Source organism: Trichosurus vulpecula, chromosome 4 (assembly GCF_011100635.1).
Source record: "Trichosurus vulpecula isolate mTriVul1 chromosome 4, mTriVul1.pri, whole genome shotgun sequence".
Classification (NCBI taxonomy): domain Eukaryota; kingdom Metazoa; phylum Chordata; class Mammalia; order Diprotodontia; family Phalangeridae; genus Trichosurus; species Trichosurus vulpecula.
This window is the reverse complement of record NC_050576.1, coordinates 37,049,458-37,072,858: the sequence shown is the minus strand read 5'-3', so window position 1 is coordinate 37,072,858 and position 23,401 is coordinate 37,049,458. Positions and strand designations below refer to the sequence as shown.

The following is a 23,401-nucleotide window of genomic DNA, read 5'->3' as shown; positions in this document are numbered from 1 at the left end:
AGTTTTTGTATGCTTAAAATATTTCAAGGTTTTGGAAGGACATTTTTTTGAGGTGGGAAGGCAGGGCAATTGGGGTTAAGTGACTTGCCCAAGGTCACACAGCTAGTAAGTGTGTCAAGTGTCTGAGGTCGTATTTGAACTTGGGTCCTCCTGACTCCAGGGCTGGTGCTGTACTCACTGTGCCACCTAGCTGCCCCTTGGATGTACATATTGGAAAGTAAAGTGATGTGTTTTCCCCTGGTAGTGTTTGCCTTAAGCTTTATGATAGCTTATTTACAAATTCTACTTCAAAGGGACCATTGCTACAGCCTCCCAAGTGGTTTCTCTTCCTCAGGTCTTTCACCCACTCCAGTCCATTCTATATACTTTTGCCAAAGTAATTTTCCCTAAGTGTAAAGAGACTGTGAATTTGATATTCTTTCAACTCCAGTGATTTCCATGTATCTTCTAAAATAAAATATAAATTCCTCTCTTTGGTTCCTATACAACCTAGCCCCAAACTTTCTGGCCTCATTGGACATCATTCCCCCTCTTGTGTTCTGTAAGCCAGCCAAATTGGCTTTCTCCTTGCACAGAGCACTCCACCTCAAGTCTCCATCCCTTTACAGTGACCTGTTTACTTAATTGGAATTTACTCCCTCCTAATCTTTGCCTCAAAGAATCCCTCTTTTCCTTTAAGATGCTCATAGCAATTTTCACTCAAAAAAAGAAAAACAAAAAAGTTTACACATCATCTTCATGAAGCCTTTCCTCCCCCCTCCAGTGTTCTTCCTGCCAAACTACAGTGTATTTAACTGTATTAATTAATGTATACATTATGTATACATGTATAAATACATGTATGTATTTATTAATTTTGGTTTTATGTTGCATATATTTTGATATGTACTTGTTGTTTTATCTTTCAGAATGCAAGCTCATTGTGAGTAGGAATTATTTTATTCTTTGTACTTGTATTCCCAGCATCTAATTCAGTGCTTTGCATATAATAGATGCTTAATGAAGACTTATTAATTTGATTATTGAATTTTAGAGTTGTTTAATATCTCAGAAATTAACTAGTTCAACTCCTTCGTTTTAAAAGCATTTGCCTTTTGCTCCGTTGGAGAGGGAGCATGATATATCTGCATTCAGATCCTACCCCAAGTGTATGATCCTAACAAGTTTCTAAAAAATGAGGATAACAATTGCATCTACTTCACAGGGTTGTTGTAAGGCTCAAATGACATAATGTTGACAAGGGATTTTGCAGACCTTAAAAGGGCAATATAAGTATCACCTATCATTATCACCTTCGCCATTATGACCAACATCTCTTGCCTGCAACCCTGAATCACGGAAGAAGAGGGACTTATTAGCAGAAGATCCCCTGCTAGACTGGGGCTTCTCAGCTCTTAGGCTGGTGCTCTCTGCTCTTCATTATCTGAAACTGCTGAAATTATATTTCTTTTAAAATATTCTATTTTGGATTGGCTTTTCCTCACTTAATCTGTGTTACTAAAATTTTGCTACAGTGAAATGATCTCAGAAACACAGTCCATTGGGAATTTTCAAAGCATTATGTTTAATAAAAACTTTTATATCTTTTGTCTTATCATAGGGTTGTATATTCATCAGACAGAAACATAAAAAACTATGAAGAAAAAATCCTGAGAAAGAAGATGCCTGGGGACAGGTTACAGAAGGAAACCCTGAGTGCTGGAAAGTACACCAAAAGTGATGGATGGTCAGCCACTTCCCAGAGTAGTTTGACAAAGCTTCGAGATGGCAGTTTGGTTGGTTCTTCTCTCACAGAATATGAAGTTCCAGAAGAAACCACTGACAATGGGGACAACTCAGATTTTATAGGTAGGACTTTTTGGTGGATTATCTGAATTATATTGACACAGGAATACATGCTTGTAGTTTGTAGAAAAACTAATTTCTGCTGAGCATTTTAAGTAGCTATTGGTGGGGAAATGTAACTACCACTATAGAACATTTTCAGTTATCCAGGGTAAAAAGTAGGCAACAGGGTAGCATGGGTGTAAAAGTCACAAATAATCCAGAAATGTAATTTTCAGCTATTTAAACCCTCACACTCTTATCTCTTCATACTAACTACCTAATCAACAAAGAAAATCATTTACCAGAATTGTTTTGAGGTAGAATTAATTTGCTGAGCTGGCTAAAGTTCTTTTTGCTTTAGTTTTCAATTGTCCAGTGGTAATAAAAATAAACTGCGGAGTGACCAGTCTGGCTGAGGTAGGGGAGGGATGCAAGATAGCACAGGAAGGGAAATAATTGACTCACTAGATTAGCACTAGTTGTTTTCCAGTTTCAGCTTTCCTTGTAAAACTTCTCTTCCTTTTGACTTGTTCCTCTCAGTCTCCCACATCAGTAACCTTGAGATTGCTCACCTCTCTTATCCAGTCAGTTACCGAGTCCTTTGAATTTTACCTCCCCAGCCCATTGACCCATGCCTTCTAAGGCTGAGCAGAAAATAATCTGGTCATAGCCCTTCACATACTTAAATTCATGAAACAAAAAAGCTGAAGCAATGTAACAGCGGTCATCAATATTACCAAGTCTCTTTGTAACCTGGTACTCACTTCCGATGTCCATTTAATCAGCAGTTTCATCTTGAGTCCCAGATGTCCCGGGTAATAGTCCAGTCCATAGAAATATCTTCCCTTTGGCATTCTGGAGTAGGTCTCGTTCTCAGGGTAGCTCTGAAGGGACTTCCTCCTAGTAGATCTGTTTCTATGGTTCCAAGTTACTTGCAGAGATTCCTAGGTAATTCTGCTAAAAACCTGCCTGTAACCAAACTCAAAACAATTTAGTACAACCTCCTAAATTTTATTTTTCAATACGTAGTTCATGTGATGAAAACCACTTCAAGCTTTGTGGTTCTGATCCTAATAACAATAGAGCTACAAGAAGAACATCCAATTAGGAACCCATGATTCACCTGAAACATCAGAGAGTTTCAGTTTTTACATGCCCCTTGCTGTTTCTGTCTTTACCTAATTACATAAATCTGTACCTGAAATGGACACTGTCAACTGAAGGAAGAATCTTAAAAGAAGAAAAATGAGGGCCTGACTTGAAAAATGAGCCTTTCTGTTTCTTAAAATTTATTAGAGACTTCAAAAACAGGAAAAATAATTTCCCTTTCTTTCTAATTACTAAAAGTTTTATATGTAAAATCCTTAATCCAATTTTGAGAACTTGTTTTTAAAACATACTCAAGGCCTGTATATCCCATTAGAAACATTTGGAAATCAATCCCTGTGTGTGTGTATGTGTGTATGTATCCTAGTTCTTAGAGAAAACAGTGGTTTTGTTGCTTTCTCAAACTTTACTACTCCATTTGATTAAAAACCTTTACAGCTTTGTCTTTTCCCGCCTTTTGAGGGTATCATCTCCATATCACCCTAAAAGAATAAGATCCTGGAAGGACCTAATCATATGCAAGGAGACAGCAAATCCAAAAACCCATTTGCTTAGTTGCTTAGGATTTGGAATTGGCTACAAATGAGATTGAAATAGTAATTTTTTTTTACTTGCATCTTATAACTTAGATATTTCAGTATTAACATATTAATTAATAGATTTAATGTTGCAGCAACAAAACTTCCACCATTTATTTGCCCTAATTATACTTATGGGATCAAGAGTGTTCCTTCAAGGACATGGACTTACTTGACATAAGCTACAACAGGGGAAAAACTCTTAGCTCTGTGTGATTCCAGAAAAGAGTCACAGTTAACAGCCAGTCACACAGCAAAATTCCACATCATTCACATTCATAGCCAGGCTCAAAATTAACCAAGTAGGGAAATTTCCTGTTCAGAAAGTAAATTAGCATAATGAGGAAACTGAGGTGCCTATGCCAAGGTCATCCCTTCAACTGTTCCCAGACACAGACAGCCACTTGTTGCAGTTTGTCAGAGTACACTCCTTTTGGGTAACACATGGCATTCCCCTTGGATGGTGGGCTATTGGCTCAATGACATTTCAGATAACTATACCTGAAAGCAAACACAGAATGCTGTCAGATTACGGAACCATGAGATTTTACCTCAAACAGCAGAATTTCACTAATTGCAGATTAGGTTATTGTTCTCATGTTACACTCTGTCCTTCCTTCCCTCCCTCTCTCATTCCCCCCACATACATATATACATATATATGTGTGTATATTTAACAATAACATATAAGGGCATCTTATTTGTCCTTCATTTATAATTTAAGAATAATTGCATTCTGGAATTTTACATACAATGAATGCATGATACTTGACTCCAGACAGCAGAAAAATGCTGACTGTAGTAAAACTCTAATCTGTTTTGCCTGTTCAATTCTAAGGCAAGATTGAAATCTTTGAATCTAAGGTCTTTTGTCACTAAGTTGGTTCAAAGGTGTAACTTCAATAAAGACTATTAACAGGTACAGTTGTTTAATAGTTTTCATAAGTCATAGCCAAATAATCTTAGATGAAACCCACTCTTCACCCTAAGCAAACTTGTAAATTTCCCCACGTTGGCTGGGAGAGGTCCTAGTTTCTCAAACTTCAGTACTTGAGAATTTTATTACCTGCTCTCAGCAAGGCTGATAAGATCTTAAGACCTTGCCCAAGTAGAAAGTCCCAAAGAACCTCACAGATAAGAATAACTTGAAGAGGCCTCTGCTGGTTTTTCTTCCAACAGTAAATTATTATTACCCACTTAAATCTAACAACATCCAAATTAAAAAAGATCTTACCTTTCTAACAACATTGCTGATATAGTGGTTTCCCAAATTTCACAATATAAGAAAAATTTTAGAAACACAATAATAGCATACATAATATCATGTATTTAAAATATTAAACAAAACCTATTACCAGTCAGATGATACCAGTTCAGTCGAAAGCATTTCCAAATTATCCTGCGTAGAAAATCACTTATTTTGTCACTTGGTATTTTATATTGATCGTATTCAAGACAAATATAGACTACTTACATTTACTGGTGTTTTTATCGTGCTTTCTACATGCCAGACACTGTGTTAAGCCCTTTACAATTATGTGGTCCTCACAGTAACCCTGGGAGGTAGGTGCTATTATATATCACCTTTATAGGTTAGGAAACTGAGATCAACAAAAGTGAAGTAACTTGATTACAGTCACATAGCTAATAAATGTATGAGAAAGGATTTAGCTCAGGTCTTCCTGATTTATGCATTTTCCAGTATTATTTCCTTAAAATAGCAAAGTTCTGATTACCACAATTATCCTAATAGAATACATCTCACTCTACATAAGACCACACTATGATTTCGTTTAAGACAGATTTCAGCTAAATCAAATCTGGATTTATAATCATGAAGAATAACCACATGAAGTTTATCATATTCTTATTATCTTGTTGAGATAAGAAACTTCCCTCCAGCCTCTTCTTCTAAAACCCTTTACTTTAAAACCCTCGGTTCCTACTGTGTCAGTGGAAACAAAGTCTCTCTTCATGGTTACCATAACTGCTAAGGTGGAATAAAGAAACTAGTTTTATCCAGACAGTTTATTTAGCAGTGCATGTGATCGTGAAACAAACCGGATCCAAGGCTCTTGGTAAACCAGAGACCCCGAAGCTTGGTTTCTATACAGTTGATGTACAATTTGGAAGGAATAAAAAACAGGAATAATAGGATTTATAGAGATTGAGACATCTGGTTTCTCATTGGCAGAGGGTATGAGGAGGCAGTAAGGTGAGAGAGGGAGTAGTCTTCTGATCAGTAGAGGGGATCAGGAGACACTGAGGTGAAAGGAAAAGGGGGTATTTTGTGACATTTCATAAAAGATGTGCCTGGTATGTATCACAAACCATGCAAGTTGGTACCTGGGACACAAATGCGATAAATAAAACAATTCCTGCCCCTAAAGAGTTTACATTTTACTGGCGAAAACAACAAGAACATAAATAAGCATACAGAAAATAACTATAAAGAGAATAAATACACAGCTGTTAAATATAAGGTCGGTTCAGAAGGAGGACACTAGCGATTGAGGGGATCAGGAAAGGCTTCATGTAAAAGATGGTGTTTGAGCTGCATTTTAAAGGAAGAGGAATTCTCTTAGGCAGCGGGGAGAGGAAATGCATTTTATGTATGTCTGTCGGAAAAGGCAATGGATGAAGTGGGGAACAAGAAGGTATTAAGCACAAATAGAGGATATGGAAGCTTGAGAGCTGCATAGCTTCTTGTGAATCAGGTGTGCATAGAGCAGTTTCCTCATTTTGTGTGAAGTATTCATAGCATCATAGGATCTAGGATTCAGATGTTAAAGGGACCTTAGAGATATTTGGCCTAACTTCCATTATTTTATAGATGAGGAAACTGAGACATACAATGTAATACCCCAGAATGTTAAACGTGTCCACATTAAAGTATAGAAACATTCTAAAGGTCAAATATAAATTACTTTTAAAATCATGTACTTTTTCTTAATTCTTTTGTGTTACTTAGGATATTTTTGCTTTACTAGTAAAGATAAGTGGGAATTTAATTTACAAAAAACCATTGTTGATTGTAAAAAATTTGGCTGTTTAAAATCCTGGGGAAACTTCATTTTACTGTATTTTTTCCTTTTACAGACAATTCTGACCTGGAACCTGCTTCTGAGTTAGGAGAAGATTTGTTGAAACTTTATAGAAAGCATTGCTGCCCAGATATTGATATTTGTGTTGATGGGAAAAGTTTTCAAGCCCATAGGTAAGTAAAAGAGTAATCAATATGAGGTTTATACAATATTATTACCTTAATTATAAAATAAATATTAATTTCGATTATAGGGGCAGCTAGATGGTACAGTGGGTAGAACCCTGGGTCTGGTGTCAGAAAGATTAATCTTTCTGAGTTGAAATTTGGCCTCAGACACTTATCAGCTGTGTGACCCTGGGCAAGTCACTTAACCCTGTTTGCCTCAGTTTCCCCATCTCTAAAATGAGCTGGAAAATGAAATAACAAACTCCTCCAACATGTTTGCTAAGAAAACCCCAAAAGGGGGTCACAGACTAACAAAAATTTTTGATTATGTGCACAAGAGAAATCAGTAGAAAAACGCTTTACCCTTTCAGCATAGGAAGTTTTAAGTACAGTTACAGTTCTTAACTCTTTGTATTCAAACCATTTTCCTTTTTTTTTTAAATTTGATATTTTTATTGCTTTCTTGTATTTTTACATCACTGTCATTTGCACATAAATCCTTCCTCTTCCCCTACTCAAAGAGCCATCTCTTCTAACAAAGAGTAAGAAAGAAAGAGGGTAAAAAAGCCACGCAACAAAACTCACTAGTCTTATCACCTAAGTGTGATGGTGTGTGCAGTGCCTCTCCCCTGGAGAGGCATCTTCCACTTCTGCCAAGAGGTCATCCCTGGGTGGGGCCCAGGCTCGCCTGTTCTGTTTATACGGAATTCAGCTTAGTTCTTTGTCATTGTTCTTCCCACTGTCATTGTGCATGTTGTTTTCTTGGTTCTACTTCTCAAGGAATTCATTTAAGTCTGTGTATGCTTCTTTGAATTCTTCATCTATTTCTTATAGTAATATTCTCTAACCTTTTTATACCACAACTTGTTTAGTTATTCCTTAAAGAATGAGCTCTCCTTTGTTTCCAGTTCTTTGTTACTACAAAAAGCACTTAAGTGAATGTTGTGGTCTATATGGAGCCTTTCTTTCTGCCTTTGACTTCTTTGGGGAAGAGCCAGCTTGGAGCCTGTTGTTAAATTATCAGTGTGAACAAAACAGAAACCAGCAAATTCTACAAACCAGGGTTTGAGTGATGGTTTTGCTGATTGTCTAGACTTAAGAAAATGATGGAGAAGATATTGATAATGCAGATTAATTGTAAAAGTCTGTTGTGCGTAGATTTTTTTCCCCAGAGTTAGTTGTTAAACATTTACCCAACACACCCCTGGGTGTGTACCTAGCAGGGGGGATTTCTTTGTCACTCCTAAGGCATCTGTACTTACAGTAAAGTCACCAGTGCATCTGTGATCTAATGGGGGGAGGGATATTCTGTGCACTATTAACAGGTGGAGGCCCACCCTGCATCAGTCTGTCTCATGTGACTGTGGCTTGTCTCTTCCCATAAATTAACTATTGAGCTTCTGTTTAGTGTTCTAAGAGCCTTTCTCAGGTTCATTTAACGGGTATGGATACCAGTGGAACTTTCTGTGGGTTGGCCCTTATTCTCAGGAAGGGACTTTTCCAGTTTCCCAGTCATAGGTTTCTTTGATGGTATCTTTTATGCTACTGCTGTGTCATGACTCATACGTGACATATGAGCACCTGCTGATGCCCACGTGTACTTTTGTATTGCTCATCAGTTGAACCTCAGCGTCAGACCTCCTAAGACTGTAGTAGTGACCAACAGACATCATTGGAACAATACTGTAACATGATTGTCACAACCATGCACAGCTTAGGAGGGTGTGGGCAGATGCAGTCATTGATAGAGTTACACATGGCTTCTCTTGTCTTCGCTGTCCCACAGGGTAATATACTGGATAGTGTCACAGATAAAAAAGGGGATTCATTCTACTATGGAAGACCCTGAACCTTAGAGGTCCTGATTTACATAGGACTTTAAGGTAGAGGCTCTGCTGGGGCTGCTGGCATGGTGGTGGAGCAGTGGAGTCAGGGAGCTCAAGTTGGGAGGAGGGTTCTAAAAATTAACTGGGAAAGTTGACTCAAGATGAGGAAGGTGGAATTATAACCGTGCTGCCTCAGCAAGCTTGCTAGAGAATTTGATCAGCCAGTTCTAACTAGAACTAAGTGTAGTTAAAACCTTATGCACACCAAAGTTCTGTAACAAAATACAGTCTTAGGAGTGTGGGACCACCAAGTCCTTTGTTATTCACAATTTTTGTAGAGATGGAAAAAATGGCATGTGGAGCTCTGTGATGGGGTGGAGGGGGGGCATCTGGTTTATGTAGATGCTGACATTGACTTGACTAAGGAGGTTGTTCTCAGGACTTGATTGGTCTGAAGCAGAGGGGTCAAGCACATGGTCTAGCCACAACACTCCTGTGTGCAGCCCGAATTAGATTAAAATGTAATTGGGAAATGTTTAACAAATAAAAATAAAATACAGATAGCATTATATTTTAAAGCTAAGTCAATATACAGTGCACAGGAATTATTACGTATGGTTTAGTGGCCCCTGTTTCTATTTGAGTTTTAAAACACCATGGGTCCGAAGGACTAGGGTTTGAGCCATTGGCATGGTTTCCTAGACACCTACGGCATAAAAAACCCAGGCTCTGGGGAGGTGGAACTGTCAGGCTTGAGATAACTACCTACCACTGTGCAGATCTGGCTGGAGACTGTCACCATGGCATATTAGAATTAGTGATTATATCCCTTTTTTAAGGTTTTATTAAGTAAATTTCTTTTTATTGTTTTTTTTTATATAGTCCCCAAGTGTTTTAGTTCCAGTCTCAAGCCTGAATTAGTGGTTGCCCTGAGTTAGGCCTCCCCTAACAGAATGGTCTGTAATTATTAATGTTTTTTTTGTCATCTTTTTCTGGAAATGATGTCTGAGGCTTTTCTCCACACCATTGACATCTTTCCCTCTTTTGGATACCTGAGAATTGGTCCCTCAGTGTTCTCCAAAGTGTGTCATCTCTGTCATGAGCTGCCTCTGTGTCTGCTTGGTATAGTCCAGCTTCTGTGTCGCGTCTTTGTTTATATCAGGACCAGTCCCACTTCTTACCACACATCTGGGAATGCAGTGCAAAGAACAAAGATGTGGTGTCTCCTTTGTCCTTGATGGCAAAGAGAGTTTGTTACAAAAGTCCTGACTAATCTTTTTCATTTTTTTCTTATTTGTTGCCCTTTGCATTTTATCCTCAAGTGCCATTGGGATGACTTTACTTATAAGAGTCCTCAGGTTTTCTTTTAACTGGCTTTTCCCTCTATTGTTTTTTGTTATTTTATGAAATGACATTTTTTACAATCTATCAGCCCATAATATCTGTAATAATTTTCAAATCAACAAGTCGGTCAACAAGCATTTATTAAGTCCCTACTGTATTCTAGACACTGGAGACACAAAGACAAAAATGGAACCATCCTTGCTCTCATGTTCCAGAGGAGGCACTATACCACACATAGAATATAAACAAAATATGCCATTTACACTGGGCTTTGAAGGAAACTAGGGCTTCTAGGAAGCTGAGGTGAAAAGGGATTGATTCCAAGAGTGGGAGGCAACCTGCACTGGACAGTGGAGAGGGCTAACAACAAGGCTGGACCTTAAAGTGTGTCAACCGAAGTTATGTATGATAAGCTTGGAAAGGGAGGTCAGGGTCAAGATGTAAAGGGTTCTAAATAGCAGACACATTTCTGTTCTAAACCAGTGGTGTCTTCTGTCTGAACTGTCATGTCTCTTCACTTGGCAGACAGATCAAATTAGGGCTGACTGAAGCAGTTTCTAGGGTCTTTTGGTTGCCTCCTTATGGCCATAGATTTTATATCGACTTACATGGAATTCTGTAGGAAGTTGTCACAATCAGTGTTGATATCTGCTCTTTTCCTATTTTTGGCATTAGTAATGTGTGTAAATAGGTTAGAATGGATTAATAACATGTGTAAATAGGTTAGATTTGGGGCGGGGTATTGTTCTAATTGTTTACTATGTATATTCTCATTTTTATTTTCCAGCTTAGTATTATTTTTATCTTTGTTCCAACAATCAGCAGTCTGATTCATAAATGATTCCACATCATTAGTGATCTTTACTTGTCAGTCAAAATATAACCAATTTAATCTTTTGCTTTGTTATTTGATGGAGGCAGCTGGTGGTTCAGTGAATAGAGCACTGGGCCTGGAGTCAGGAAGACCGAGTTCAAATCCAGCCTCAGACACTTCCTGGCTGTGTGACCTTGAGCAATTCACTTAACTGTGGTTGCCTAACAAAAGGATCCACTGGAGAAGGAAATGGCAAACTATTCCAGCATCTTCACCAAGAAAACCCCATGGACAGCTGTGCTAGCCATTGCAAGTATTTAATCTCCATTTTATGGATGATAAAACTAAGGTGCAGAAAAGTTAGGTGACTTATTTAAAGTAAAGCTTACTTTACTCCTTCACTTCCCTATTCTTACCAGTTGCCTTGAAGGCCGAACATGCCATTTTACTTCTGGAGCTCTTGTTCAGAGGCCCTGAGTCACTGATTGCTGAATGCCTTCTGTGTGCTCCTCTGGATCAAGTCAGCTGCCCCCATGTGCTTCACTTCACTCTTTTAACCATCCTTTCACGATGCTTCTTGCCACTGAGTACATACCCTCCCCCATCTGGTTCTGGAACCATAATCATATTAACACTGCTGCCACTCTTGCAAAAGATGCGTCAGTCTGTGGCTCTACTTAGTATCTCTATGATTTTCCAAATCGAGGTATATCTTCCTGCCTGCTACTCCCTTGTGGCTGTTGTCTCCCCTCTAAGCTCCTAGAGGGCAGAGACTTCTTTTGCTTTTGCGCTCCAAGGGCTTAGAACAGTGCTTGGCACTTAGCACTTAGGAAATGCTTTTCATTCATTCATTCATTGTCCAAAGTCACATAATCAGAAAGTCACATCTTAGGCTTAAGTTTTGATTTTTCATAACTTTAAGACTCCATTAAATCATGCAGTCTCTTAAAGTTAAAGGAAACAATGTGGGCTAGGAGACTTGAATGGGAATAGAAAGGAAGTGGTAGTAATAGTCACTATTCCTCTACCTGTTCTGCTTCTGTGCCAGGGGTATAGTCTGAAAAATAATACCATGCCAGACTTCCTGTTTACCTGTGTGACCTTTAAAAAGTTTGAGAGACCTAGTTGCTGGGCAGTAAATTATTTTATTAATAAAAGGAATGGTCGTTTGGCTGTCTCTCTTGGACCAAAGACAAATTATAGTGGTGGGCTCATAGTTTATATGTCCTTATATGTTCTTGGAACAGTTGGTGTTCCCGAGGATGGCAGTCAACTCTGATTAGTTAACAATTAATGAGAGAATGAATATTACAAGGAAAGGTGGACCTATTCTGATATAGGTCTTGGGGATGTAACTTTGATTATGTCATTTACTTCTAAGTCACCCCCAGCATCAGAAAATCTAGAGCAGCACTTCTTAAACTGTGGGTTGTGAAAAATTTGGCAACAGTAAAAGGTTTCTGAATGTGCAGTGACCAAAAATTCAAAATCAAACGTGTAATGAATTCAAGGTATTTCTGGCAGCACTTGCTCGTGTCGCATCATGCATCTTCACTACAGCCTTGGTTCTAAACACACAAAATGTGCACTTTGTGAATGCACATGCCATCACGCCATGCGGTGCTTATGAACGCTGCCAGAAATACCTCAGTTCAGATCTGAGACAATTGTATGTTATGAATTGCAGTGTTTTTATTCTACATACAAAATTGTTTAATGAATTTTGGCTTGGGATTAGGACAGAATTTCCAACAACTTCTAAAATGGCCTTAAACATACTTATGCCATTTTGTACTATGTCTTTAATGCAAAGTGGCATTCTCAGCATTGACAATTATAAAATCAAAATATTGATCACTTCTGAAAAACATCGAAGATGCTCTGTCCTGCAATATCATTCGTCCAAGATATCTTTATGTAAAGATAAACAGATATATCCATCTCATTAGTATGCAAAATTGCTTTTATCTTTAATAAATGGTAAAATTATATGTGTACCAAAGAATTGTTTTAAAATAAATTTCTTTATGATTTATTTTCAGTAAATGTTTGACTCATATACCTATTTTATACGCCTATATACCCAGGGTCGTGTAAAAATTTTTGGGGTGAAAAGGGGTTTAGAGTAGAAAAAATTTAAGAAGCCCTGATCTAGGCAGAGAATCTATGTCCCCTACCCAGACCTGACCAGAAGACTGTGGGCTGCAGTTCCACCTTAGATTAGGTTGAGTGGGGTATCAAGAGGAGGACGTTAATCATATCTGCTGTCTTTAGCCCTATCCTTCAGAGACTGAGCTTCCAGCTTCTCTCACTTGCCAGGTTAGTGACAGTTGAAAAAGTGTAGGGTTATAGAAGGGAGTGAACAGGGACATGTACCTGAGAGCCAAAGTCTTAGATCATTTTAGTTTGTAAAGACTCAAATATTCATGTTCTCAGCATCTATATTATTATTCCCTCCTACTGATAAATCAAGGCATATTGCCAGAGTGACAGCTGCAGAGCCCTGAGGCCATTGCTATTAGAGAGGAAGAACAGGACCCTGTTCCCATTTCTATTCTGTTCACATTCTTTGGGTTTGGCTTCTCACTTTATGATCTTTGTCAGTTGGCAGACAGGAGTGCACAACAGCATCTGAAACCAGAATATGAGGTGTGTATGTATGCTAGGTTCAACTCAGATTGAGGCATTGCATATTCTGGGGAACCAAGTCTCCATGAGAAGATATATGTTATCCAGAGGCCATTTGATGAAGATAAATTTCAGGTGCTAGTTTTAAGTTTTTTGACTTTATGGAGTCAGCTGTTTTATTTATGAGTTGTCCATACAAATTCTTAACCTTAAGCTAGCTTCTTTACACTGTGAAAACTGGACTTCTCCATTTATATCCTGCTCATATATACTAGGAAAATATTAACTGATTTTCTTATGCACCTAATAAAAATAATTATGAAAATACATTTGTTGTAAAAAAAAATATTTCAAAACAAGATAATCTGGGGGCAGCAAGGTAGCACAGTAGATAGAGCTCTGGCGTCAGGAGGACCTCAGTTCAAATCCAGCCTCAGACATTTGACACTTACTAGCTGTGTGACTATGGGCAAGTCACTTAACCCTGATTGCCTTGCTAAAAAACAAAAAAAAAATAATTTCTGTCAGATTATTTGATCTTAAAATTATAACACTTCTCTAATATTGTAGCTATTTGAGAGTTGATTGAATTCTTACTTGTTTATGGGATCCTGTACAGAATCCTATAAATAACACTTTCAAGTTGAAAAAGAACACATTGTGCCATGGTTACTTTAATTGTTTCATGATGCGTAAGATTATATTAGAAGACAAGTGTAAATACTTGAAGGGACCAGGATTTGTAATTAGCATTTTCTGAATTCAGTTAAGATTCTCATTCAACTAGTTTTGTTGCTCATTAGAGTTTGTGGTTATAGCCCGAAGAACAGTGAATTGGAGCCAGAAGACTTGGTTGTTTCTCAGAATCATAGAATTTTACAGTTGGACTGAATATAAGAAGCATGGTTCTGTACAAATAAGTGTCTGAAGTAATTACACTCAGAGTCAGCCATGCCTGGTGAGGGAAGCTAAGGACAAGCAGAAAGGTTTCTTTTGTTTTAAAGCTCTATTTGGAGAATAAGGATAAAGGGGTAGGACCTTGGCTTGGGGTGTGAGAGATGATTAACTGGTAACGGAGAAGGCAGAGCTTTTTTTGGCCTTTATTTTGCTTCTCTTTTCTCTGCCGTTGAGAAGGACCTTTGTTCTAGAAATGACAGAACAACGTGTCCAACAGGGAATTGATACCTGAGGACCTTGTAAGTGGGTGCCAAGCAGCCGTCAGCTAACTCAGACCCCCTGATATGATTGTGGTCTCACTGTCATGATATTTGAAAGATCGTGGTAATCGGGAGAGGTTAACCACAAGATTGGAAAAGGGAAGATGTCTTGATTTAGAGGGGGTGAGAGAGCAAGTAGTCAGAGTCTGAAAACTATGGGTCATTCACTGACCTTGACTGAAAAGTTCCTAGGAAAACCCTAGAAAAGAGATGGTTGAGGAACAGTGTAAAAAGGAAATAGTAATTCCAAAGTACCACCATGGCTTCCTCCAAAACGAAACTTTTTTTTTGATAGGATTAATTACTCAAACATTAGAGGATGGGATTGTTGTGGATATGGTTTGCCTAGATTTTATCAAAACTTTTGATAAAGTAGCTCCTGTCATGCTTGTGTAGCAGATGGGGAGAGGTGGATTAGAAAGTAGTACACTTAAATGGATTCAGAATTTGTTAGGTAGCTGGACTCAAACAATATCTGTTAATGGTTCAATGTTAAAGTGTCAGGAAGTGTCCCAGGGTACTGGGCTTGTCCCTATGTTGTTTAACATTTTTATTAATGACTTGGATAATGACATAGATGGTGTGTTCATCAGATTTACAGATAGCACAAATTTGGGAGAGCTGACTAAAACATTGGAGAATGCTTGGGATCTAAAAAGGTTTTAACAGGCTAAAGCATTAGGCTGAATCAAAATAGGATAAAATGCAATAGAAATAAATGAAAAATCTTCCCTTGGGTGCAAAAAATCAGCTTCAAAAGTACAGTATAGGAAGGTAAAGTCTAGAGGGCAGAATGAAATCTAGCCGTTTTGCCTTAGCTCCTTCACATCCTCCCCTACAATGACTGATAAAGAGTGCCAGCCTGGATTCTGACTGAAAAAACCAAGAAAAAATCAGTGAGTCATTTTTTCCAGCCCAGGGCAGCTTAGGAAGACCAAAGAGTCTGTGGACATCGGTGCTGGCCAGGAGAACAGCACTACAGTAGAGGTGGTGCTACAACAGACAGTGGCGGGATGCAGCCCAGTGCCAATAGACAGTAAAGGAATTCAACACCTGAGCAGAAAGAGATCCTACGAGACCGCTGTCCTAGCACTGGGCATGGGAATGGGTATCATCTGGCAGCTCTGACTCATTGCCCAGTTCTGGATCACAGTTCCAGGGCAGAGAGGAGTGGTTATGGTTGTGAGGGAGCAGGGACCCTCCATGTGTAAGGAGCAAGGAACAAATTCCAAAATCCTAACTCTGTGGCTCTGAGCCCAAGAACAGAGTGGGAACTTTCTTCTAACCTTTAGTTCCTTACGTAAGGCGACAGTGGAAGAAAGCAGGGCAAGAGCGCAGCACCAAAGAGGATCCAGCAGTTCTGTCACTGTGAACCTGCAGAACCTCCAAGTTGGCGGAATCCAGCAACAGTCAATGGAAACTCAACCACATACAAGCCAATGGATCCAGGCCAAGTCAGAAACTTTCAGAGCAGGTCAGTAAGCAGACCTCTCCCTGGATCACACTACTTTGGAAGCCCTGAAAACTTACAGGCCTCTCAGAATGAGCCATGAAAGCAGCAGAAGAAGATCAGGCCAGACATCTCCGTACTTCCCCGAGATGAGCAGAGCCTAACAAAGTCAAGTCCAAAGTCAAGAAGTTGGCTGGAAGAATGAGCAAACAAAAAAGAATCTAACTGTAAAAAGCTACTATGGTGACAGGGAAGCTTAAGAAAAAACACAAAGGAAGACAGCAACTTAAAAACTTTTATAGGCAAATCCTCAAAGAAAAATGCAGATGAGACACAAGATCAATAAGAATTCTTATGAGTTAAAGAAAAAAATTTTTTTAAAAATAAAAAGAGTGATTTTAAAAATGAGAACAGTAGAGGATAAATTGGGAAAAGAGATGAGAGCAATGCAAGAAAATTATGGAAAGAGAATTAACAGCTTGGTAAAATTGATACAGAAATACTGAGGAAAATAACTTTTTCAAAATCAGCATTGGCCAAGCAGTAAAAGAGGTACAAAAAATACTGAAGAAAATAATTCCCAAAGTACCACACAAGGGAAGCCTACATATACATTTGTTCTGGAAAAGATCCTTAAGTTTTAAAGTGCTCTAAGTTCAATATGAATCAGCAGTCTCACTTTTCAGGAATAGATAGATAGTTCCACTGTACTCCACCCTAGTCAGGAATCTTCTTGAGTAATAATTCCTAAAATGTGGTCTGGGAACCCCCTCCCCTATTCCGGGGGTTCTGAGAGGCCAAAACTATTTTCATAATAATACTAAAATAATTTAACTTGCAATATGGTAGGTATCGATAGCTATAACTCGTATTTGCTTATATGAGTCTTCAATAACTTTAAAGAGTATAAAGGGGCCTTTAGACTGAAAAGTTTGAGAACTGTTCATCTAGAGCACGGAGTTCAGTTCTGGGCACAGTTGTTGTAGAGGACATTGAGAAGCTGGAGCGTGATTGGTGAAGGGCTTTGTATCTATGGCATGTGAAGATCAGGTGAAGGAATTAGGCGTATTTATCCTGAAGAGAAACTTTAGGGGGACAGGATAACTGTCTTTACACATTTGAAGGTCTTTCATGTGGAAGGGTTAAATTGGTTCTTTTTGACTCTAAAAGGCAGAACCAGGAGCAGTGGGATGGAACTTACTAAGAGGAAATTGAGGCCTGATGCCTAACGATTCAAGCTGTCTTCAGCATTGGAGTGGACTGGTTCAAGCGAGGGTGGGAGGCTCCCCTTGTCGATTTTCAAGCAGAGGCCGGACAGTCACTTGTTGGCAGTTTTATAGTGGCGATTCCTTTTGTGTACGCATTTGTAGATTTAGAGGGCTTCTGAGGTCCCTCCATTCTGAATTTCTGTGATTGTGATTTTGAGAGGCTCTGGGATGTCTTCTGTTATGTCTTGGATACATGCTACAGGAAGAAAACAGACCCTATTTTTATCAAATTAAGTCAATAAGATTTATTATGTATCTGTTGTGTGCTGGGCACTGTGATGGGGATACAAAGAAAGACAAAAAAAAATTCCATGCTCACAATTTGTTGGAGAAGATAACATGCAGACAACTACTTACAAACAAGATAGATACAGGACTAATTGAAGAAAATCAACAGAAGAAGGGCAGTTATCATTAAAGGGAACTGGGAATAAATTATAGAAGGTAGAATTTTATCTGGGGCTGGGGGAAGCCAGAAGAAAGGGATGAGGACTGTTGGAATTTCAAACATGGAAATAAACTGAGAATGCAGTCAGGAGATTGAATATCTTGTGTGAGAAACAGCAAGGAGGCCAGTGTGACACTGAACTGCAGAGTATATGGGTTGAGGGACAAGGTCTAAGAATATTGGAGCATTCAGGAGAGAAACAGGCTATGAAGGACATTACAAGCTGTGCCGAACAGGGTCTGCACCAGGGGGCCGGCTCTATCAGGAAGACTTTATTAAGCTAGGACTAATAGAACTTGCAACTGGTTGGATCTGGGGAGTAAGGGAGTGAGGAGTTAAGGCTGGCACCTTGTTTTCATTTTTTTTTTTTGCTTTTTGGCAGGGCAATCGGGGTTAAGTGACTTGTCCAAGGTCACACAGCTAGTACATGTGTCAAGTGTCTGAGGCTGGATTTGAACTCAGGTCCTCCTGACTGCAGGGTTGGTGCTCTACTCACTGCGCCACCTAGCTGCCCCTTCATTCTTTTTTTTAAGTAAATTTTTGCTAATATTTTCTAATTCTTATATCAGCATAGTTATCCCAAGTATCTCTCTTCCACCCCCTCTAAGAGAGCCATCTTTTTGTGACAAATAGTGCTTTTTAGAAAGTGGAAAAGAGCATTGATCGATATGTTGAAGAAGTCCCAGAACACGTATAATACCTCCTACCTCCACTTCCGTTCTTATCCTAAGTGCATTTCAGGTAATCAAAGGTATCTGTTTTATCCTTTGTAATTACTTTTATGGATAGCTAGGTGGTACAGTGGTTAGCATGCTGGACCTAGAGTCAGGAAGACTCACCTTCCTGAGTTCAAATCTAGCCTCAGATTCTTACTAGCTGTGTAACCCTAGGCAAGTCACTTTAACCCTGCTTGCCTCCATTTCCTCATCTGTAAAATAAGCTGGAGAAGGAAATGGCAAATTACTCCGGTATCTTCACCAATAAAACCGCAAATGGGATCACACAGTATTGGACATGACTGAAAACAACTGGACAACAAACTGCCTCTATCTCTTGTTTGGTTAAGAATGTATCTCACACTGATAGTTGTGAGAGGTACATGATCTGTTTCTCTTCTAATTTTTAACAGTATTATCCTTAATATTAATGTGTATCCATTTAGAATGTATTTTGGAATATGTAGTCTAAACCTATTTTTTGCCACTTTGCTTTCCACTTTCCCCAACAGTTTTAAAAAAAAAAAAAATTTATCAAATAAGGAGACTTTTTCCTAAATAATTTGTTTTCTACTCTATTACACACTGGGTTAATAAGGTCTATTGTTTCTGAATCTCCGCTGTCTAGTCTGTTTCACTGATACAGCTTTCTGTTCTTTAAACAATACTAGATGGTTTGAAAGATTGTTGCTTTATCATATAGTTTGCGATCTGGAAGTGCTGTTCCCCCTTCATCTTTTTGTAATTTCCTTTGATAAGTCTAGATTTTATGTTTTTCCAAATAAATAAAGCTCTGCAAAGTATCCCCTTGGTAACTGGATCAGGATAGCATTAAAACTGTAAAGTAACTTATAGTATTGTCATTTTTATAATATTGGCACAGTCTAGCTGTAAGTACCAAATATTGTTCCAACTAGTTAATGTTCTTTGTTTCTTTAAGGAGCACTTTGTAATTGAATCTGCACACCCAGTTTGGGTGATTTGGGAAGTCGATCCCCAGATACTCCATGTACTTCGTAGTTATTTGGAATAGGATTTCCCTTTTATTTATTTCTTCTTGTGTTTCATCATCATTATTATTACTATTACATAGAAATACTGTTGAGGACTTAGTTTATGGCCTGCAGATTTGCTGAAGTTATTAGTTGCCTATTAATTGGTGTCTTTGCTGATTACCTAGGATTTTCCAAGTAAACCATCATATCAGCAAACAGAGATAGCTTTATCACCTCCTTACTAACTTTATTCTTTTAATTTCTTTCTCTTATTGCTGTTGGTAGCATTTTCAGAACTATATCAAACAGTAGTGGGGAGAGTGAGCGTCCCAGCTTCACTTCTGTTTTCATTGGGGAAGGTTCTAGTATATCCCTATTGCATGTGATGCTTGCTTTTTGTTTTAGGTAGATGCTTTTTATTCTGTTTAAAAAGATCACTCTATTTCTGTATTTTGTATGATTTTTAGCATAAAATTGTGTTGAACTTTGTCCCAGGTTTTTTCTTATCATGTGGCTTTAATTATGTTGATGTTTTCCTAATTTAAATGACACCTAGCTCTCAAATTTAGATGGTGGTGCCCTCAATAGTAATAGGAAAATTTAAAAAAAGGGGCAGTGGGTGGTGGAGTCAAGATGGAGGAGAGAAGTGAGCAATTTTGCCGGGCTCTCTCAACCCACCTCTCTCAATAGCTTTAAAAAGTGCCTCAAATTGAATTCTGACAACAAAAAGTCACAGTGAGTCATTTTTCCAGCCCCAGGAAGCTTAGGACAACAGAGAGGTCTGTAGACACTGAAGTGGAGTCTGGCTGGAAACACTGCTGGGTGAAAGTGGCACTGACTGTGGGCTTTCAGTAGGTGATAGCACCAGGAGTGCCCAGGGCATAGGGGCAGTAAAGGCACTGATCACCTGGTCAGAAACAGACTCCTGGGGATCCGTGTGCTAGCACTGGATGCAGGATCGAGGCCTATTTGGCAGCTCTGTTGCCCATTACCCAGTTCCAAGTCACAGTTCCAGGGAGGAGAGGAGTAGTTGAGATTGTAAGGGAACAGGGATCCTTTCTGCATAAGGACCATAGCACAGGCCAGGAGGGCAGTGACTAATGTTCTTCTCTGGATCACACCACCTTGAAAGTACCAAAAACTTATAGGCCCCCAGACCAAACTATGAAAGTGACAGAAGGACATAAAAGTCAGATGGGCCAGACATTCCCCCACCCCCATCTCCAGAGGTAAACAGAGCCCAACTCTAACATACTGACCAAAGTCAAGAAATAGGCTGGGAAAATGAACAACAATGAAAAAAAGTCTGGCCACAAAAAACTTGGGTGACAGGGAAGCACAAGACACAAACTAAGAAGAAGAAAATGACTTAAAAACATCTCTAAGCAAAGTTTTTCCCCCCTTTTTTGGAGACACTTGGGGTTAATTGACTTGCCATGGGTCACACAGCTAGTAATAAGTATCTGAGGCCAAATTTGAACTCAGGCCCTCCTGACTCCAGAGCTGGTGTTCTACTATGCCACCTAGCTGCCCCTACAAGCAAAGCCTCAAAGAAAAATGCAGATTGGATACAAACCCAACAAGAATTCTTAGAACAATCTAAACAAAGCTATTTAAAATTTTTTTTAAATTAAATAAGCGGTAGAAGAAGAATTTGGAAGTGAGAGCATGTAAGTTTATAAAGTGGTTTGGTAGGCAGGGTACTGGCAGAGGGATCAGGAAAAGCTTAGTGTAGAAGTTGATGCTTGAGCTGAATCTTGAAGGAAGCAAGGGATTCTTTGAGGTAGAAGTGAAAAGAGATTAAATTCTAGGCATGGGGGAAGATGTTGCAAAAAATGAGAGAAGTACTTTGTGGGGAGCAAAGGGAAGATCAGTTTGATTTCATCATAGAGTGCAGAAAGCGGAGTAATAAATGAAGAAGCTGGAAAGGTAGTTTGGGACCAGGTTGTAAAGACCTTTAAGAGCCAAATGAAAGAGTTTATAACTTTTTTCTAGAAGCAGTAGGAAGCTTCTGGAGTTTATTGAGTTAAAAAAGTGATGTTCAGACCTGCACTTGAGGAAAATCACTTTGTCGGCTCTGTGGAAAATGGTCTAAGGGGCAAGAAATTTGAGGCAGGGAGGTCGTATAGGAGGTCATTGCCACAGTTCAGGGCTCTTTTCATTACATACGTTTGGAAGATCATCTTCCTCTGACTGGTCAGCTACTCCTGCAACCTCTATTTTAAGGAAGGGCCGTAGCTAGTTGCTGCTTTTTGTACCAGCTTGTGGACCCTTTTTCTGACCCGGGGCAAGTCACACAACCTACTCTAGGCAATTCTTTTAGATGATGAGTTGGGGAGAAGGAGCTGACCTTCAGACAGAGAAAACTGTTTCCTCCTCCTAGAGTTTCCTAGATCTACGAACTCACAGTTTCCGTATCCCCATTTAATTTTGTGCACCTCTTAATATTTACATACCAGCACATATCTTGTCTTCTCCGTACAATGTGAGTTCTTTGAAGGTAGGGACGATTTAATTTTTGTCTTTGTATCATCGGCAACATCTCACATAATGCCTGAAATGTAAGCACGAAATAAATTTTCTTGATTAGCTGATTATATTGTTTTCTTAGTTCTGTTTATTAATTGTTATTGTCAAAGGGCCTTCAAGATTTTTAAAAGAAAAAATTTCTTACTGTAATTTAGGAGTCAGAATCAGTTTAAATAGCATGAAATATGTGCTTGTCATTTTTAGTATAAGATTTATGGCTTGCCCTGCAGAGGTAGTCAGATGAAAACATGGACTTTGAATGTCACTACACAGCCAATACAGAGAAAGAGTTTGATGAGGAAATAATTTCCTTCATTCTCTTCCCTCTATTTTAGGGCGATTTTGTGCGCCAGGTCTCGTTATTTTGCAGCCATGCTGAGTGGATGTTGGGCTGAAAGCTCCCAAGAGCGCGTCACTCTTCAAGGGTAAGCGGAGCTGTTGCAGGTCAGATGGGAACAGCTGTTGGTGGCTTGACTGCAAATCACTGCAGATAATGCTGCATACGAAGCACTCTTTATGAGTCTCCTTTGACAGAATGTTCCGTGTCACAAGGTATCTCATGTAGTAGAATTTTGCAGCATTGATTACTTCTTTTACTATTTGCAGTAATTAGGTAGCTCAGTAAATAGAGGTTTGGCCCACATACACATGTATGCCCACACAGCACACCATAGAAACCTGAGGTGTTTGATGTATCTTTACATTTTAATCTGTATGTTGTCTAAGATGACATCCTTGTCTACCTTCTAGAATTGTTTTCAATTTCCTGTTCCACATACTTCACTTAGAGTGCATATCCCTTAAATTCAATTATTATACACTTCTGGCCTTTGCTAAAAATAATTATATTCATAAAGGTTTAAGTATATATATTAAGCATTTACTATGTGCTGAGTATGTTCTGGGTGCTGTGCTAAGCCCTGGGGATATAATGAAAGGCAAAAGACCATCTCTGCCCTCAAGGAGCTTACCACCTAATGAGGGAGACAAACTCCAAATAAATACATACAAAGCAAGCTCTATAGCATTCCAGGCAATTAAAGTGGGTGGAGTTGGGACACAGAGTGTCTTGTGCAAGGGACAGAAAGGAAGCCAGGGTCACTGGATGACAGAGTACATGGTGATTGTAGGGGGAGAGCGTGTAAAGTGTACGAAGACTGGAAAGGTAGGAGGGACCAGATTATGAATTGCTTTGAATGCCAAACAGAGGATTTTATATTAGATCCTGGAGGCAATAAAGAGCCACTGATGATTATTAAGGAGTTAGGAGGAGAACCAGGAGAGAGTGATGTCATGAAAGAATGATCTGCAAAGCCACAGGCTGCAGAGAGGCCAAAAAGGGTAACAAGAAAAGGCCGTTAGATTTGGCAACTGAAAGATCGTTAGTAACTGTGGAGAGAGTTCTATGGAATGACGAGGTCTGAAGCCAGACTGTAGAGAGGG

The 23,401-nt window shown here is 39.0% G+C and overlaps 1 protein-coding gene across 2 annotated transcripts in view; it reads left to right on the top strand.

Annotated features, from left to right (window-relative positions):
- BTBD8 (BTB domain containing 8) overlaps positions 1-23,401 on the top strand; it is a 121,162-nt gene that overhangs the window by 19,086 nt on the left and 78,675 nt on the right. Inside the window, exons 3-5 of one of the 2 annotated variants that reach the window (XM_036755010.1) lie at positions 1,601-1,848; positions 6,612-6,729; positions 22,294-22,383. In XM_036755010.1, coding sequence (XP_036610905.1) covers positions 1,601-1,848; positions 6,612-6,729; positions 22,294-22,383 — 456 coding nt within the window. Of the gene's footprint in view, positions 1-1,600; positions 1,849-6,610; positions 6,730-22,293; positions 22,384-23,401 lie in introns of those variants that run through there. The other variant, XM_036755011.1, reaches the window with a different exon arrangement.